The 19,523-nt window shown below is 46.9% G+C and overlaps 1 protein-coding gene across 1 annotated transcript in view; it reads left to right on the top strand.

Annotated features, from left to right (window-relative positions):
* The first annotated feature begins 570 nt into the window (after positions 1–570).
* LOC135201665 (E2F-associated phosphoprotein-like) overlaps positions 571–19,523 on the top strand; it is a 153,033-nt gene continuing 134,080 nt past the window's right edge. Inside the window, exon 1 of the mRNA XM_064230777.1 lies at positions 571–823. Coding sequence (XP_064086847.1) covers positions 757–823 — 67 coding nt within the window. The 5' untranslated portion in view covers positions 571–756. The remainder of the gene's footprint in view (positions 824–19,523) is intronic.

Genomic DNA, 19,523 nt, shown 5'->3' with positions numbered 1-19,523 from the left:
CTAGATGTAACCACCGGGTAAGTTATATAAGTGAAAATGACATTTTTATAATAATATAAAGTTTCACTTATACTTACCCGGTGGTTACATCACGAAGCCCGCCCTCCTCCCCTCATATGGACAGGTAGGCATGAAACTTCTGACTTATTGCTGGAATGGTTCCTGGTACCCGGTAGAGGGCAGGAGTAGAGGGATCACCTGTCAAACCATTAGCGCTACCGCGAATTTCAAATTCTGCCGTGACGTCAGGAGACGACAGCTAGATGTAACCACCGGGTAAGTATAAGTGAAACTATATTATTATAAAAATGTCATTTTAAATAATGTATGGGTGTTTACAAAATTTTTCTTTTCCACAATGGGTTTAACTTTCTCTTGGCCCCTCTGATTAGAATGCTAGTGAAAATTACTTAAGTATATCAAGGTGTCTGGCAATATCCAAGCCATATAAGATAGGGTTTCCCCTGCTGATTGGGAGGATTTTGGTTAGTAATAGCTCATCTCACTTCTAAATTTACCTTCCAGATATTACAAATAAGTTAAATAAGATTGTGGTATTTTTTAGATATTGAATAATTTTATGTTTGTTTGTCCATAGAATGGGAAGGTGAGGTGGTAGATGATTTTGAGAGAGAAGTTGAATCTGAACTTTCATCGACATTAGAATTGCATAAAGCATCTTTTTCCAAGACAGCATCAAATGATGCATCACCCAATGTTGCCTGTAGCTCAAGCTGTGCCACTGCTGATTGTAAAATGGTGCGAGACAATGACAAGTTTTATGATGATGTGTATTTTGACTCGGATGATTCAGGAAGTGAAGGTGAGAACATAATGATCACAATATTTTTCTTGAATTTTTATTGATCACACTCCATTAAATTGAAAGTTCCTACATGAATACAAATTTTCATTCTTTTCATAAGAGATTGCTTCAAGCATAAGCTGGAAAAAGCTACTATTCAGACTTGATTACAGGGTAGTTAACTACTACTGACAGGTAGTGGAAAGTGTCACACACCTTTTGGTCTGCACCTCACTTTGCACTTGACTGCCAGACCGCCATCGTATACAGATGTCCCCCTCCACCTACCCAACTTCAGTTGTTTAGCCTTGTATTCAGAATAAATTGTGAGTATTTTCCTGTTTATCAGATTGTATGCTTGATGATGAGTAATAAAAAGCAGACCCATCATTCTCCTAAGCTTGCTTCATCTAAGAAAATAAAGCCTGTGATTATCACGAGGCATGCCCTGCAGAAGGTTCTTTTAATCAGAGGAAGTAAACCCTCATTCTCTGTGTCTTGTAGGAAGCATGTACTGCAACTGGAGCGGTCCTTGTTGGGAGTGTGGAGTGTGATCATCTAAACAATGGATCAAGTTTGCATTGCAGAAGGGGAAGGAATCTTAAGTTTTCTCATGTCCTTAAATGAGTAATGTTCCTCCTACAACACCAAGGGAGCTTTTGATACTGTTCTTCCTCCTTCCAAGATGCTTCCAAGCTTCTTTGAGTGCTCTTGCTGAACAAGTTTTTGGTTAGAGAGCCTCCAATAGGGTGAGGATAGTCATTCTGGCATATCTCTTAAGGCTTCCTTCTGCCAAGCCTTCTCTTTCAGGAAAGAAGGAAGATTCATATACTAACCCGACTTCTTTTTCAGGTGCGTTGGAGACTGACAGGCTCAAGTTGTGACCATCCCTGAGTCAGTCGAGAGAGCCTAGTGTTCCTGCTCTGCTTGGTTACCTCTCCAGGGAAGTTGAACCATGTAACTACCTTGACTCATCGTGACAACTTCTATGGTCATAATGTCCCCAGGCTGTCTGGCTTCTACCTACATGGTATCCCCACACGCATCTTCAGTGATGTGTCTGCTTCTTTGTCTGCGACTGGCAAGTGGGAGTATTGTAGATGCAAAGGCGAGCATTGGGCTCGTCCTAACTCTGCTGAGACCTTCCACCAGGATGCATGTTCCAGGTTTGGTCTTAGGTCCCGACCAGTCATATTCTTGGGGGTCAAACAGTCGCCTGAGGGATCTGGTGGGCTGCCTTCTCCTGCAGAGGGTGCATATGACTAAAAGCTTGAGGGATCTGAGTGTCCATTACCCTTAGGATTAATATGTATTGGCATTATTGTTTGTTCATGAAACTTACCTGTCAGATATATATATAGCTGTATTCTCCGAAGTCCGACAGAACTTCAAAACTTACGACACACGCAGTGGTCGGTCAGGTGGTTAGTACCCATTCCCGCCGCTGGGAGGCGGGTATCAGGAACCATTCCCATTTTCTATTCAGATTTTCTTTGTTGCCGGTACTGTCAACACCTGTTTTCAGTACCTCCATCTTAGGATTTTGTAAACTTCATTGCTGCTTAAGTATCCTAATTGTCTTTTTCTTTTGGTTTATTGACTTGGATTTGTGGCTAGGCATATGCTATCATAGATTGATTTGAATTTGGCTTTGATTGTTCTTTGCATAAGATGTCTGAATCTAGTTCGGCTAGTTTCAGATTGTGTTGTCTGCAAGGAGTAAGGTGAGGCTACCGAAAGCTTTGGTAGATTCTCTCTTGGTATGCACGAGGTGTACGGGCCATGTTTCTTTGTTGAAAGATTGATGTAAGGAGTGTGAGAGTTGACAGATTTCGAAGGGAAGACGTATTATTCGTATGTACGCAAATTAGAGCGTGATAGAAACAGGAGGTCTTCCTCCAAGACTGCATCAGTAAACAGAAGTCAGGGTAGTGAACCTGCTAACCTTCCTGTAGACTTTGTTTTACCTAAACCTTTGGTATGGCCTACGGGCCTTGAGTGTGTCTGCGAGAGGTAATGCCCTTTCTGTTACGTATTGTGGATTCCTTCCTTATCTTGGAATCTAAAGTGCTCGCTCTCCAATCAGTGTTGTGAAGTATGGTGATGTTGTTAGTGCCCCTAGTGTTGTGGAGGGGGCGTCAGATCGGCCCTATAATGCCTCTAGGCCTGGACCTCTGTCGGACTCCCAGGACAAGGGAGTGGGCAAGTCGAAAGCCGAAGGAGGGTTACGGGGACTCCCCACCGATCTGGCGTCCCTTCGGCAGGACCTGAAGATGCTTCCCAGGCTGCCAAGGATTGTGCACGTGCACGAATCCTGAAGGATTGCTTCTCGTCCTCCGAGGCGTCCTCCCCGCACAGTGGTGGGAGCTCTCGGAAGGACTCGTGCCCTCTAAAGAGAAGCTTTATAGAAGAGGACGCTTTGCGTCCTCTCTCTCGTCATGCGTTGCATTTGTCGCCTGAACATTTTGACGACTTTCCACCGCAGAAGAGAAACAGAACGTCATCGGAGCGGGACGCTTTTGAGCGCCCAGATCGCTCTAACATTATTCCTGTGAGAAGGAAGAAGGCGTCCCCTCACCCCTCGTCTTCTCACAGGATCAGCTCTTCTCCTGATCGGGAATCTTCTCCGTCTAAGAAGATTCTCCTGGTTATGCAACAACAGTTGGCCTCGTTTTTTGCTAGGAGAGAAGTAGAGCCGCGTCGCCGCAGGAAGCATTCGAGGCTGCCTATCAAGAGTTCTAGGCAGTCTCCCTCTCCTCGTTCGTCGCCCTCCTCGGTTTCGTCGCCTTCGAGAGCCTGTTTATCCCCTCATAAGGAGTGCAGAGTATCTAGAAGTGTCGAGAAGAGCAGGCATTTGGTATAAACGTCATGCAGGACGATCTCTGAACTGTAAGGATCGTGGTGGCTACGATCGCCTGCCTTCTTGCAATGACGCCCCACGCGCTCATCTTCGTGACGCTCGGCGTGCGGATCTCCAGAACGCTTCTCAGGCTGCTCGCTATGACGCCTCTGCTGCTGCTGCGTTCCGTCAGGACGCTTTTCAGAACGCTTGTCGAGATACCCATCGGGACGCTCTTCAGGACGCTCGCAAGGACGCTCTTCAGGATGCTTGCGAGGACGCTCTTCAGGACGCTCTTCAGGACGCTCACAAGGACGCTCTTCAGGACACTCGGCAAGACGCCCCTTTCGCTGATCTTTGGAAAGGTTTATTTGCTTCACGGTCTTTTAAGGACTCTTCTGTTGATCCCGTGGGTGAGGAAAAGTCTTCTGATCAGTCGCAGATTTCGGACGAAGAAGAACCTGCTGCGTCGTCATCATCCGACTACAACGACAAGTTTCAGCTTCTGCCCCCTTGCTCTCCTCCTTCGCAGTTGGCTTCGTCGAAGACGAGAAAAGCGCCAGTATTTGTGAAGATGACGACGCCTCTTTCTTGTAGGCAACCTTCAAGAAAGTCCCTGACTGCATGGATTCTAGGAAGGCCCAAGGCAGGACTTCTTTTGCCCTGCCTCCGCCGAGGGGAGGTTATGGAAAGAGGGCAGAGTCGCTGTTCTCCCCTCTGTCGAGTCATCTGTTCCCTCAACCCATCTTCAACGGTCTCGCCGTCATCTGGCATGAAAGATCCATGACTGGATGGACTCTAGGAAGGCTCAAGTCAAGACTTCCTTTGCCCTTCCTCCAGCGAGGTTAAGCGGAAGAGCGGGCATTTGATATGAGACGGGAGAGGAAGCGGGTTTGAGAGTTCCTTCCTCTTCCCAGGACGATTTCGCCAGCCAGATAGACGCTCCGAGGAGGTCTCTCCTGTCCTCTGCTAAGGTTTCCTGGACACTTTCAGATCTAAATCACCATCTGAAAGGGCCGTTCAGGACGATGGAGGTTTTTAACTTCCTAGATTGGTGTTTCGGAGCCCTGGACCTGCAGTCTCGGAGCCCTGACTCTCTTCTTTCGAGGAACTATCCAGCGTTTTAGCCTGCATGGATAAGGCAGTCAGGTTGGTTCTGATGAGCTGGCATCTAGAAGGAAACTCTAGTAAACCTAAAGCAGATTTCGGTGTCATGAAACGCCTCTTCTCCGTTCAGGACTGCGCTGCTGAAGGGGAACCTTCGGGTCCTACCTGGCGTAAGCCCAGTCTTTGGGCAGGAATCCTGCCCCTTCCTTGATTTCTACGGGAATCGGGAAGACTATATGCTCGAATTCCTGGATTAGTTTCTGTCATGTAAGTGGGTTCCCCCCCATTGACAAGATAAACATTTTGTCATGTAAGTGGGTAAGCCCTATTGACGAAATGTAAAACTCTTTGTTACGTAAATGGGTTAGTTCCCATTGACAAAGATCCCAATAAGATTCTGTCACGTAAGCGGGTAAGCTCTCATTGACAAGATTCAGGAGAACTCTCATTCATAGCTCACTGCCTCGCTGAGGCTCTTGGGGAAAAAAGACTTGTAGACTACGTCCATGAAGTCTTCTGTCCAATAACATAAGAAGCTTGAGCTGTCCTCTTCGGTTCTTGGTTCTCACTTGAAGCTTTCCTTCAGCTAAGACTAATTCGTTCTCTTGCCTAAGAGAACGAAGACAGTCGATCTCCAATCCCTCTCTTCCTCGTCGAGAAAAGAATGTAGTAGGGATGTAGCTGTCCAAGTGACTACAATACTCTACGTATTTTACCTTCGCGTCATATTGATATTAAGCGGTTGTATGGTTCAAGTTATATACGCATACTGTAGTTACATCTACGGATGGAGACCGAGAGGACTATTATTCTATTACATTTAATCGAGTTTCCCTGCATCCTTCCAGGAGTTTCCAGTTTCCCTTTTAGATAATTAAGGTATTGTTACGACAACACCAACTCAGCTTCTGTATTTAGCAAAATCCGTTTCGCTTAAATATACCTGCTTGAAAGTTTCTTTCTGCTCGATGGTTCTTACAAACGTATTCCTTTGTAGAATGGAATAGCTGGCAACTCAGGCAGAATAGTGCGAGACGGCGAACGTGGACTGCTGTCACTGTAGAGCAGCTCAATACCAGCTGGTTCTCTGGCATGCGCGGTCGGTTACGTATCTCTCTCTTCTGCGGGATTGACTGACTAACCGTATCTCTGCCCTACAATCACGGACTTTAGCCTCGGATTGAGGGGAATTCTCGCATGCATGAATGAACATCGCCTTCGCTTTGCGAGAATTTTTTCAACAGAGATATCTCTTAGACTTTTTCGGTTCTGTTTACCGCACTGTAACAGAATTCTGTACTAGTCTACCGCTGCATAGCACTATAATAATGCACACCTACTTAGGCAAAGTGCAGCCTTATTGGGGAAGGAAACATGCTCAGTGAGGGAATGGATGAGTCTGCTGGGGACCATTTCCTCGCTGGAGAAGTTTGTTTCCCTGAAGAGACTGCAACTCAGACCGCTCCAGTTTTTCCTGCCGGAAAACTGGAATAACAACGAAGATCTGGAAGTGACTCTGAACATCTCTCAGTCGGTCAAGGATCACCTAAGGTGATAGCAAGGAGGTGTCAGGCATCTTGATAGGGGAGCAGATGTCCTGGCACATAATCTAAAAGAATTGGAAGCAATTCGGTTGGCTCTCCAGTTCTTCGAAGAACGAGTTTTTGGCCGAGTTGTCCAGATCAACTCGGACAATTCCACAGCTCTCGCATATCTCAAGAAGTAGGGAGAAACACTCTCTCGGTCCCTGTTTGAGTTAACGAGAGAGAGCCTGTTATGAATACAGGCACGGAACGTAACGATACTCAAGAGGTTCGTTGCAGGTTTGCAGAATGTCCGTGCGGATCTTCTTGGGCGGCAGCAGCAACTACTGACGTCCGAGTGCACTCTTCACTTAGAAGTATGTTGAGAGTTGTGGAGACTATACGGGCGTCCTTTGATAGATCTCTTCGCAATGTCGAAGAAGAAGAGGCTTCCTCTAGACTGCTCCCCTGTTCTCGATCCGGGAGCGGTAGCAATAGATGCCATCCTATGGGATTGGACGGGGATGGATGTTTATTCTCTTTTCCCCTGTTCAAACTCTTAGGAGAAGTAATAAGATAGTTTGCGGCATCAGAGGGAGCAAGGATGACGCTAATCGCCCCATGTTGGCCTTCGAGCGATTGGTTCACAGAGGTCATGTCCTTCCTAGCGCACTTTCCAAGGATCCTTCCCGAGAGAGTCGATCTACTCTAACAGCCCCACTTTGAGAGGTACCACAAAACCTCTCTGCTCTGAGTTTGACTGCGTTCAGACTATCGAGAAGTTCACCAGAGCGAGAGGCTTTTCAAGACCAGTGGCAAGTGCTATTGCCAAGGCAAGAAGAGTTTCCTATCTTGCAGTGTACCAATCGGAGTGGGCCGTTTTCTGGAGATGGTGCAGGAAGAAGGGCTTTTTCCTCCACCTCGACCTCTGTGAATCAGATCGCCGTCTTCCCTCTCCGTCTGAGGAATGTGGATAAGATGGCAGTCCCGACTATTAGAGGATATAGAAGTATGTTGTCGACAGCCTTTAAACACAGAGGTTTGGATCTGTCGAACAACAAAGACCTTCACGATTCATTTTTGAGGTTTTTTATTTTTGGAAACCTCGAAACTGGCTAAATCGAAGCTTCCGGCATGGAACTTAGACGTCGTCTTGAAGTTCCTGATGTCGAAGCCTTTCGAACCTCTCCATTCTGCAAACTTAAAGGACGTGACCAGAAAGGCTAATTTTTCTAACCGCTCTAGCTACGGCAAAGAGGGTTAGTGAGGTTCAAGCCATCAGCAGACATGTTGGCTTTAGAAGACATAATGCGGTGTGTTCTCTAAGCCCTTCGTTCTTGGTCAAGAATGAAAACCCGTCTAACCCTTGGCCCAGGAGCTTCAAAATCAAGGGGATGGCACAAATTATTGGGCAAGAGCCAGAGAGAGTCTTGTGTCCTGTCAGGGCTCTCAAGTTTTATCTAGATAAAACTAAAGAAAATCAAGGTCCTTCGGACAATCTGTGGTGTTCCGTAAAAAGACCAGACTTGCCCATGTCAAAGAATGCCCTGGCGTTCATTTCAAGGAGCACTATCCAGGAGGCTCATTCGTCATGCTTGAACAAGGATTTGAAACTTCTTAAAGTGAATGCTCACGAGGTTAGGGCTATCGCGACCTCGGTGGCATTTCAAAAGAACATGGCACTTAGTGACATCCTGAGTGCCACGTTTTGGCGAAGCAACTCTGTGTTCGCTTCACACTACCTGCGGGATGTGAAGACGACATATGAGATCTGCTGCTCGCTAGGGCCATACGTGTCCGCAGACACAATTTTGTGGGCAAGAAGTAGCACTCATCCTATCCTGTAGAAAATGGTTAGGAGGAGCTTTTAATTATGGTTGTTGGGTCGGCCGCCAGTGGCGGACTTCTCAATTCTTAGCTTTAGTTAATCATCCTTAACTTTGGCTAGGTTGGTCAGGTGGTGATATTTTACTTCTTAGCCCTCATAGTATGGTCAATATGGTCTCACATTGTGGTCACGCTCCCATTGACAGATCATCTAGAACTCACCAGCTATACAGGTCACTACCTTGCTGGAGACTCTAGTAAAGCAGAAGCTGACTTGGGTGACTGTAATCACGAAGTCAGCTATGCTAACAGGTATGGAACCAAGATGTCAATCATCTGCATGCAATTTGTTTCCTAAAAGTTCTATTCTGTCCCTTCCCACCTCCAAAGGTGGGATTCAGCTATATATATATCTGACAGGTAAGTTTCATGAACAAAATGATATTGTTATGATACAATAAAGTTTGTTCATACTTACTTGGCAGATATATATAATCAAGTACCCACCCACCTCCCCTCAGGGGACAGTGGCACTAGAAAATCTGAATAGAAAATGGGAATGGTTCCTGATACCCACCTCCCAGCGGCGGGAATGGGTACTAACCACCTGACCGACCACTGCGTGTGTCGTAAGTTTTGAAATTTTGTCGGACTTCAGAGAATGCAGCTATATATATATCTGCCAGGTAAGTATGAACAAACTTTATTGTATCATAATATCATATTAGGCTGTATTTATATATAGTTGTTCCAACACATAATACAAACCCTCGGTCCTTTACATAAGGAATTACGTACGGCGTAGCTGGAATTACGGCCATTGAATCTTGAACAAGGTGGTTAGGCTGTAACTACTGTTGGGCAGGCCGCATGTAAACACACCACTTTGCTTTCGGCCGTCTTCCAATGAAGACGTGTGTTTGTGAGCTCCAGCTGACTGGCCGTTGATCTTTTTTCCCGATGGGATCCTTTTGGTTTATTTTTGTTTTTTAAATAATGTGTATATACAGTGTTTGATATTAATACTAAACAAAGGTTTTTCCTTGTTTTTCAATTAATATACAATAACCCACTCTTTGTGATAGCCTTTATAACTGCCCCTCTACTTGTATTAAGAGTTGGCGGCAAAGGTATACCAACATATTATTTACATTCTTTCGCCCTTTAACACTGATTCAGACCGGCTTGAGGACGAGAGATGTATTTAACAAGAGGATGAGACATGTATTTAATGTGAGTGATATTGATCCTGTAACGAGACATGTATTCATCCGGAAATTACGCTTACGCTTGGGAATTATCGAGAGAACTTCAAAGGTTTGTCCTTGTTTTGTTTTTATGGTAATTCTCTTCTCCTTCGTCCTTTCACTTATTATCGGAAGAAGGTAGAAGAATGGGCATATGGTGTTGATGTTGGGGGATATCCTCTCACTTCGGAGGGCGGTGCCCTTGGATGCGTGAGGAGTATCCTCATTACTTGAATAATTTTTTTTCCTTATTTTGCAGCCTGACAGTGGTGATTGTGTTTACAGCAGTCTTGGTTGGAAAGCTCTTCATATTGGTTATCCTAACCTTGGATTTGTACCTGTGACTCGTAGCATGTTGAGATACTGATCCTCGAGTGTGTGTACTGATCCCCGTGCTGGTAGTCATATTCTTTTACCACTACTACCCTGGAGTTATGTCACTGGACGAAGCTGTCGCGGCCCCATGATGTTTATCTACTGATGGTAGAAGTCTGGCAGAATTGGAGGAACCGAAGAGGAAGAGAGCTCGTCAAGTGTCGTCATCCTCCTCTTCGAGATCATCATATTTTCATGCCTCCACCCTTCGACTTTTAAGGCTTTGCCGTAGAAGAGAAGGTGGTTCCCCCCCCCCCCCCCCCCTCAAGAAGTCTCGTCACGGGACTTCTAAGGGTCTGTCTCGCTCCAGTGAGACAGGTGGGTCTTCCGCTGGTCCTCCCATTCCTCCGGGAACGGGGCCCGTCTCTCCTTCCTCAGGGAAGAAGAAAACGAGGACCTTGGAAGTACCAGCCACCGCTGGTACCTCCTCTCCCGGTTCCAGAGGTTCCACCTCCGGACTGGGAACCGTCTCGGCCGCTTGCTTGCGACCGTCACCGAGTGTACGGTCACCTACGGGTGAACGTGCAGCCAGGGTCCAGACTGCTGAGTACGCTTACTGTGTCAGGACCCAGGCACGGAATGGAAGATGATGATAGTCGCTCGGGTGACACTTGCCAGACCGGCGATTGTCCGGTACCCAGGGTTGATGTGACGCTCCCACGGGTCCGTGCACGCAGAGACCGGTGGAGTCGGGCCATCCAGCCCTCTTTTAATTAATTTCTTTCTTTTAGAGAGGTTTTGGCCTCAATTAGGACTTGTAAGAGTCGGAGGACGGTATCGGCTGTCTCCTGTCAGGTGCACGCTCAGCCCCACCCAGACGATGGTCGCGTTCGCCCGACCGACCAGTCTCGGTGGTGGCAGACGCTTCACCTGCCAGGTAGAAGTTTTGTAACCCTCTTCGAGGAAGCTTTCTCTCCACTGCTGCTCCCGCAGGTCCCTCCGGACAGGTGCAGTTGGCCATGTTGTTACTGCAACTGCCCCAACTCCGTCCTGGATGGAGGACCTGTCGGTTGTCTTGAGAGAACTGGCGAAGAGGAAGTCCAGGAAGAAGAGGAAGGTGTCGTCGTCTTCTTCTTCTACTGCCTCTTCCCCTTCGAATTCCAAGGCCCCCCAGTCGAGGAAGAAGAAAGTGGCCTTCCCCCCCCCCAAGGAGTCTCACACAGAGAATTCTATGGGTCTGTCTCGCTCTGGTGAGACAGGTGGGTCTTCCGCTGGTCCTCTCCTTCCCCAGGGAAGAAGAAGACGGGGACCGTAGGGGTATGCCGGTACCTCTGCTCCCGGTTCCAGAGGTTCCACCTGTGGACCAGGAACCATCTTGGCCGCTCGCTTGCAAACGTCACTGAGTGTACGGTCACCTATGGGTGACCGTGCAGCCAGGGTCCTGACTACCGAGTACGCTCAGTGTGTCAGGACCCAGGCACGAAGCGGAAGGATGGTAAGAGTTGCTCAGGTGACTCTCGCCAGACCGGCGATCGCAGCGATCGCCCGGTACCCATGGTTGAAGCGAGGCTGGGAAGAGGTCCCACCCCTGGCCACCGGGTCCAGCCTTGCCTAGGCGCGTCGAGAGGACGGTGCTCGCTCTCACCACGTTAGTGGACACTACCAGTCACCTGACTGTTGCTCACACCAGGACCGGACGGCTTGCACAACTGGTAGCAGCTCCCCTGACGCACAAGACCGACGCTACTGTCCTCGGTCCAGTGCTTCTCCGGGAGGAGACCGCTGGTCCAGACCTGCAGCACGATCGCCACCGTGGTTGGTGATCGCCTGCAGTCCTCCCAGCCTACCGATTCTGCTGGTAGGCAGGGTAGGAGCGCTCGTAGCAGCTCTCCTGACGCAAGAGACCGACGCTCCATCCTTGGTCCAGCGCTTCTCCACAAGAAGACCGCTGGTCCATACCTGAAACTCGATCGTCACCGTGGGTTGGTGATCGCCTGCAGTCCTCCCAGCCTACCGGTTCTGCTGGTAGGCAGGGGAGGAGCGCTTGTAGCAGCTCTCCTGACACGAGACCGACGCTCCGTCCTGGGTGCAGCGCTTCTCCGCAAGAAGACCTCTGGTCCAAACCTGCAGCTCGATCGTCACCGTGGGTTGGTGATTGCCTGCAGTCCTCCCAGCCTACCGGTTCTGCTGGTAGGTAGGGGAGGAGCGCTCATAGCAGCTCCCCTGACGCAAGAGACCGACGCTCTGTCCTTGGTCCAGCGCTTTTCTGCAAGAAGACTGCTGGTCCAGACCTGCAGCTCGATCGCCTCCGTGGGTTGGTGATCGCTTGCAGTCCTCCCAACCTACTGGTTCTGTTAATAGGCAGGGTAGGAGCGTCAGGTCTCCCTCACCTGTCCCTTCAACCTCCTCAGGCTACACCAGGAGGAACGAGGGGAACAGGAGTGACCATGATGAATGCACTTCTCACGGTCCGGCCACGTGCCTGGTTCGGTCTTGGGATCAACAGATCCTCACTCAAGTGGTTGGAGATCGTGGGGGCTGGCGAGGATGATGACGCTTCCCAGCTCTCGGAGTGATCATCACCGGTGTTCACGTGACGGTCCCGCTGGACCACACATGCAGAGGCTGGTGTGGGCTCCCCCTTCGATCCTCTTGAGAGGTTTCGACCTCGACGAGGACTGGGACGCGTCGGAGGATGGTATCGGCTCTCTCCTGTCAGGTGCACGCTAAGCCCCACCCAGACGACGGTCACGGTGACGGCAGACGTTTAGCCTACAGTACGAGTTTTGTAACCCTCCTCGGGAAAAAGTTTTCTCCAGACGGTAACGTTAACTAGACTCGGAGCTGCCATCACCGCACAGTGATTGCTGCCCGTACTCACTTCTCCGAGTGCTAGTTCCTCTGGGAAGGCGAGCGAGAATGTCCAATCTTCCTCCCCCATTCCCTCTCTCCCTATGGCTGCGATGAGAAGGGGAGGAATCCTCAGAGCGTTCTCCGTAGGATTCCGCGTCGGGGACTGCGTTCCTGGGGGGACCTTCGGGTCCTACCCGACGTAAGTCCCCGTCGTTGAGGAAGGATCTTGCCCTATAATCGATTTCTACGGGAATCGGGAGGACCACCACCCGATGATCATCTGACGAATTCAGGGGGGTTTTGCCGAGCGCTTAGAATTCTTCAGAGTTTCTAGCACTCTCCGAGTGTTCTGGTCTTCTACGATCTGCAAACACTTGAGCGAAACCACGGTCCAGAGTGGGCAAGACGAGAATCCCAGATAATTGTTATTACGATAATCGAGGATCTTGCCGAATGCTTGAATTCCTGGAATTTTTAGCTTTCTTGTTCCTCGAATGGAAGAGAATTTAGGCTGGAGATCTATGTACAGGAACCTACAAATATACTACGAATATTGCCCTCACAACATGCTTCTGTTATCAGTTGAATTGTCCGAGGTGTAGGCACGTACCGTAGTTAACGTTACAGGTTGTGACCGAGAAGAATAGTATCTTCTTAATTGAACGGCAACTCAGAACTGCCCTGCAAACCTCCCAGGAGTTACCAGTTTTGATTTTGAGATACTTGTGGTATTGTTACAACAATAACACCTCAGTATTTGCATTCACCGAAATCCGTTTCGGTTAAAATGCAAACACTCGAGAGTATTTTTTTGCGATCGATGGTTCTAGCCGAACGCATTCCTTCTTGGAATGGATTACCTGGCAACTCGGGATGACGAGTGAGCGAGAGCTAGCAGTGTATGGGCTGCCTGCCAGCCCTGCCTGCCGCAGCCCAGTACCAGCTGGCTTTCCGAGATGTACGGTCGGATATTGTCTCTCGTCCTCTGCGTTGATTGACTACCGAACCAAATCTCTGCCCGGCAATCACAGACTTAGGTCTCTGGTTGGCTGGAATTCTCACATATGCGTATGACCATCTCTACTGCATCGCCTTTTGCCATTACGAGAATTTTCAGACAGAGATATCTCACTAGACTCGTTATCATCTTTCTGTTTACCGCACAGCAACAGAAGTCTGTAGCCTAGTCTCCCGCTGCATTGCACCTGCCGCTGCGATGACGCAGAATGATTTCTTCCAGACATCTGAGTTTGTCTTCTAAATACATCTCATATTCGTAGGTGTGCAATTGTTCTTTGTCCACCCCGAATTGTAGATGAATAATGGAAGACATCGCCTGTTCCCCCACCCTACCAGCTCTACCTCCAAGTATATAGATGTCCTCCTTGATCCAGCCCATGAGAAGCGGTTCTTCAGGCAGTACAATCCCTGTGTTTTCATTACTGAAAAGGGCTCCGCTTTCATTGCAATTCCAACTTCTCACCGAACAGCAGTGAAGTGGCGGTTTAGTGTTTTCAGTCCTCTGTAAAACAACAGGGATTAAGCCATCTTCACGGGTTGGTGTCATCAGTGGGACTTTTCTACGTTCTGAATCTTGAGAGTTAACTTCCTCGATTCAGCTGTGAAGTCGTAGGTCTGCATTCACCTATCACCTTCGTCTTCAACGGCAAATAGTATTGTTTCTCCTTAGTTGAGATTCAACTACTATGAGAACTTCTGTCTTGCCATCAGGGACCTCGGTCTCTAGAAGGCAATTGACTTTTGTGTGATGGGCACATGCCTTGAGAGAATCATCATCTCGCCTTCTAGCATCGGTGGCAACAAGATAGACGATTTGTATGGTCTCTCGGCATAACCCTTCAAAAGGCGAGTGTCACGTGATTACGCCTCGGATGCATGACGGCTCGTCTCACACAACCGAACGCAGTCAGTCGGCAGCTGTCGAAGCGTCCGAGACCGTCACGAGCTACGCTGTGGACTTTGCCCTACTGGCGTGTTCCGGTACCCATAAGTATCGACACCCACCATGGAGTGTCGGTGTCTTTATCCACTGCAAAGACGATGAGACCGCGAGAGACTTTGCTGCAGTGGGATACGAGACCGTGAGAGACTTCGCTGCAGTGGGATACGAGACCGCGAGAGACTTCGCTGCAGTGGGATACGAGACCGCGAGAGACTTCGCTGCAGATGGATAGACCAGTGGATGGGTACTGGACATCACTCCAAAGATATGTCGGACAGGAAGATGGATAGGTCATTGCGACCATATCTTTCTTTCCCTTCGGGACTGCCCACAGGTCCTTGGAACCTCATTTCCCTGAACCAGTGGTGGATGCTTGCAAGATGTGTTTGCTTACCCAGCTCCTTCAAGAGGACAAGTTGCTACTTGTCCATGGTGTGCAACTGTAGAGGTAAGAAAGATGCGAGAGTGACTGGCTCTCCCCCTTCCATGCCTCGTCCCTCCACTCCTCGTCCTTCGGGTTGATGATAGGACTCGAACTCACACTGGCTGGTCGGATGATTGATGTGGTAAGCCTATACATAAGCATCCTTTTTATGTTTCTTATCAGAATCATAGAAACAATCCCGCTCCTTCCTCTAGCAAGGGGAGGAAGGAGACTGACAATAATGCAAACCCTTCCCAGAACTTTGCATTAATGTCTCCTACGCTAAATATTCATCACAGCCCTTTTTCGGATGAGTCACGATCCCTCACTCATTTCAAAAAGGCCCAGAAGTCTGACTCTTGATCATGCAGCTCCTATACTCCGATCAAGTTGTCAGAGGCAGCAGGGCACTCCTCCTCGCTCTTACGACCAGGAGGAGTAGCCTAGGTGCGCAGAACTCCAGTCAGTTCTAGAGGCTCACTCAGATTCCTCCCACCAATCAGTGAGTCTTCCTTATGTAAAGGACCGAGGGTTTGTATTACGTGTCGGAACAAATCACAATTTGTCGTAAATTGTATTTTTCCTAACTATACAAACCTGAGGTCCTTTGCATATATGCCACCCCTCAATCTAAACCTGGGCCGAAAGGCAAAGTGGAGTGTTTACATCTGGGCAGGCTAGCCTGCCCCATGGTAGTTACTGCCTAACCACCTTGTTCAAGATTCAATGGCCGTAATTCCAGCTATGCCGTAAGTAATAACTTATGTAAAGGACCTCAGGTTTGTATAGTTAGGAAAAGTACAATTTACGACAAATTGTGATTTTTTTATTTTTGTGTATGGGACTTACCCAGTAATAATATACCTAAGAGCTTTCTACCTACGGCAGCCTAACAATTGAAAATTTACGCAAGCGCTATTTCCGCTTACGGTGTAGTTAGAATGCCCTGCCAACTACCAGGGAGTATATGTAGGTAACAACCTGGCAGAGTGCCTCAATTCGTTTTCTACCGGCTCCCAGTCAAATCGGTGGTTTTAGGCAGCCTTTTTTCCACTGGATTGTGTTGCTGAATTCAGAGTTCTTGGTGAAGTACTCTGGGTTGGTTTTTGCATTAGCGCATTTTCAGTATGACAGATTCTAGCACAACTAGCGTTGGGTTTTGTGTAGGTAGTTGTAACACCAGATTAGCAAAATCCTGCTATGATTCACATACCAGGTGTAGTAAATGTAGAGGCCAAGAGTGCAAGAAAGAGAATACTTGTGCTTAATGTATTGATTGGCATGGCAAGAAATGGAAAATCTTTAGGTCCCATCAGGAGAGAAAGAGGAAAGCAGCTGTTAGGGCAGAAAATAGATCTAGTTAAGATAATGTTCAGACTTCCGAATTAGTAGAAGATAACGTGATTGTTTCTCCTGTGATTCCTGTTGACTCTTCAATCATTTTTCCTCCTGCTACTGTGTCACTAACTCCTATTGCAGGTTTCCCAACCCAAAACTGACTCAAATAGTACAAACTCGGACTGTGTCAGCTTCCTCAAGAATTCTGAATGCCCCAACTTTATGGACTTCATGAAGTTTGCAGCACAGAAGGATGCTAGTATTGACCCACTAAACACCCTGTTCGTGGAGTCAGACAAAAGAGAATCAACACTCAGGCAGTATGATTCGGCAGTAAGGAAGCTAGCCATCTTTCTAACAGAATCAGATGTCCAGAAGATGACTACGAATCTGACAATTTCATTTTTTAGAACTCTGTTCGAAAAAGGCCTAGCTGCTAGTACCATTACTGCGACTAAATCTGCCTTAAGAAAGATATTTCAGTATGGCTTTAATATTGATTTAACAGATTCGTACTTCTCGTCTATCCCTAGAGCATGTGCTCGTCTGAGACCGGTAGACCGCTCTCACACGGTCTCCTGGTTTTTGAATGACGTACTCAGGTTAGCTTCAGATACTGATAACGAATCATGCTCATATATAACCCTTGTCAGGAAAACATTATTTTTAATGAGTCTGGCCTCAGGCGCCAGAATATCTGAACTGTCAGCTCTCTCTAGAGAACCAAATCATATTGATTTCCTCCCATCAGAAGAAGTTCTGCTCTCTACAGATCGGAAGTTCTTAGCAAAGAATGAAGACCCACAAAACAGGTGGTCTCCATGGAAAATTGTTCCCCTTCCACAGGACCCATCATTATATCCTATTATTACATTAAAATCTTATCTGGGCAGAACTTCTAAAAAGTCTTCAGGTCCTCTTTTTATTAGAGAGAAAGGTGGAACCGTTTCCTTGAAGGCAATCAGACAACAAATTCTTTATTTTATTAAACAAGCCAATCCGGATTCAGTCCCTCATGTCCATGATATCCGGGCAGTGGCTACCTCAGTTAATTATTTTCATCATATGAACTTCGAGGATCTTAAAAAATATACGGGTTGGAAATCCCTGACAGTATTTAAACGCCACTATCTGAAAAATCTAGAGGCCCTTAAATATTCGGCAGTGGCTGCAGGGAACATTGTCTCCCCTGATACGGCCTAGTTATGTAACTCTATTTCTGTATTTTATTATTTTGCTATTAATTATCTTTTGGTACTCACTCTCACCTACCTGCCTCGCTTGTAATCCCTGCCTTTCTGCCTTTTGTTTCGGAATGGATTGCTCATCAACCCACTCCTGTACATGTACATAGTTCATTATTATATTTGTTTTTAAGTTCATTACCTGTTGCTTTTTCCCAGGATAGTATGGATTTGGTCATATTAGGTACTTTTTACCATTTGTAATTTGTTATTCTTACCTTGGTTATTAAAAACAATAATTTTAAGAAAATTTTTATTTTCCTTTCATATAAATTTTTTGTTTACCGAGCTTGTATGGCCAATTCTCTGCTACTATTTCACCGGCCGACACAGGTCGAGCCCAGAAAATGGATTTTGACAAAGGAAAAATATTTCTGGGGGAAGACCTGTGTCGCCTGGTGAACCCATCCCTCTCTGTTCCTTTTCCCCACTCTTTAGCCGGCCCAAGCTTGGGTGCGTATTTCAGGAATGAGGGTTTCTGGCAGAGGTAGTAGTAGCAAGCGGAAGGTAGACGTTGTAACGGCACCTCTCTAGAGAGGGATTTTGAGAGAGGAGACCTCTAATTGGCAAAGTATCTGTGGTAGTGGCTTCCACTCGCCCCTGTGCTATACCGACACCCTATGAGGGTGAGCGAGCTGGAGGTAGTAACTCCAGCATTCCATATGGCTTTTTTCTCTGGTATATTTAGCATTTATTTATACCTAGAAATGAGTGCTATGGGACATTTCACCGGGCGACACAGGTCTTCCCCCAGAAATAGATTTTTCCTTTGTCCAAAATCCCTTATATATATATATATATATATAGATATATATATATATATATATATATATATGTATATATATATATATATATATATATATATATAATATATATATATATAGATATATATATATAGATATATAGATAGATAGATAGATAGATAGATAGATAGATAGATAGATAGATATATTTGTATGTATGTATGAGTTTGTGTATCATTTACGTGTATGTATGTGTATTATCATTCATATACATGAATCTCAAAATTACTTCAAAATATACAGTGGTACCTCGACATACGAAAGTCCCAGCTTACGAAAAATTCAAGTTAAGAAAGCAAATACAAAGATTTTTTTGGCTCTACATATGAAAATAGTTCAGGTTACAAGGGTTGTTGCCGTAAAGTCCCGAGATTCGCCTGGACCACCGATAACAATTTTAAAACTCGCACGCCGCCAACTGAGTAGACTCGCCACCATCCTCCCGCTCTCCCATTGGTTCCTGATGCTAGTCACCGCCATAAGATCCTGCTCTCCAATTGGTCAGCATCTCTCCCATCATGCATTTACATAAAGGCATTCTTCTTCAGCCATTGCTTCGCACCAGCGTTATCGTACACACGCGGAATTTGTTCGTTCTATACGATTTCGTTTATTAACGTAAATTAGTTAGTGATTTCGTTGTACTACTTTATCGTGTTGTGTGAGAACTTTAGTACATATACTACATAACTTAATTACGTACAGTATATACGTAGTCATGGGTCCCAATAAAGTTGCTGAAGTTCACGGAAAAAAGAGGATGCTTTCTATGGAGATGAAGATGGAGATCATTAAAAAATATGAAGCTGGCACGCGGTTGAGTGTGATCGCTACGGAATACAGCCGAAATACGTCGACGATAGGCACCATCTTTAAGCAAAAGGAAGCCATCAAAGCAGCTACACCTTCCAAGGGCGTGACTATTTTGTCTAACAAGAGGAGCCACGTGCATGACGAGATGGAGAGGCTGCTTCTTGTCTGGATAAAAGACAAAGAAATCGCTGGCGATACGATAACTGAGACGGCAATCTGCCACAAGGCCAGCGCTATTTTCGGTGATTTGATTGCCCAGGCTGAAGATGACGGAGGAGAAGGGACATCGACGCCAACCCCAGATTTCAAGGCTTCTCATGGTTGGTTTGAAAAATTCCGGAGACGGACTGGCATCCATTCGGTGGTGCGGCATGGGGAGGTAGCCAGCTCGGACACAAAAGCAGCCGAAGCCTTTATTAAGG

This window comes from Macrobrachium nipponense, chromosome 28 (assembly GCF_015104395.2).
Source record: "Macrobrachium nipponense isolate FS-2020 chromosome 28, ASM1510439v2, whole genome shotgun sequence".
Classification (NCBI taxonomy): domain Eukaryota; kingdom Metazoa; phylum Arthropoda; class Malacostraca; order Decapoda; family Palaemonidae; genus Macrobrachium; species Macrobrachium nipponense.
The sequence above is the reverse complement of the archived record's forward strand: the minus strand, read 5'-3'. Positions and strand labels throughout refer to the sequence as shown.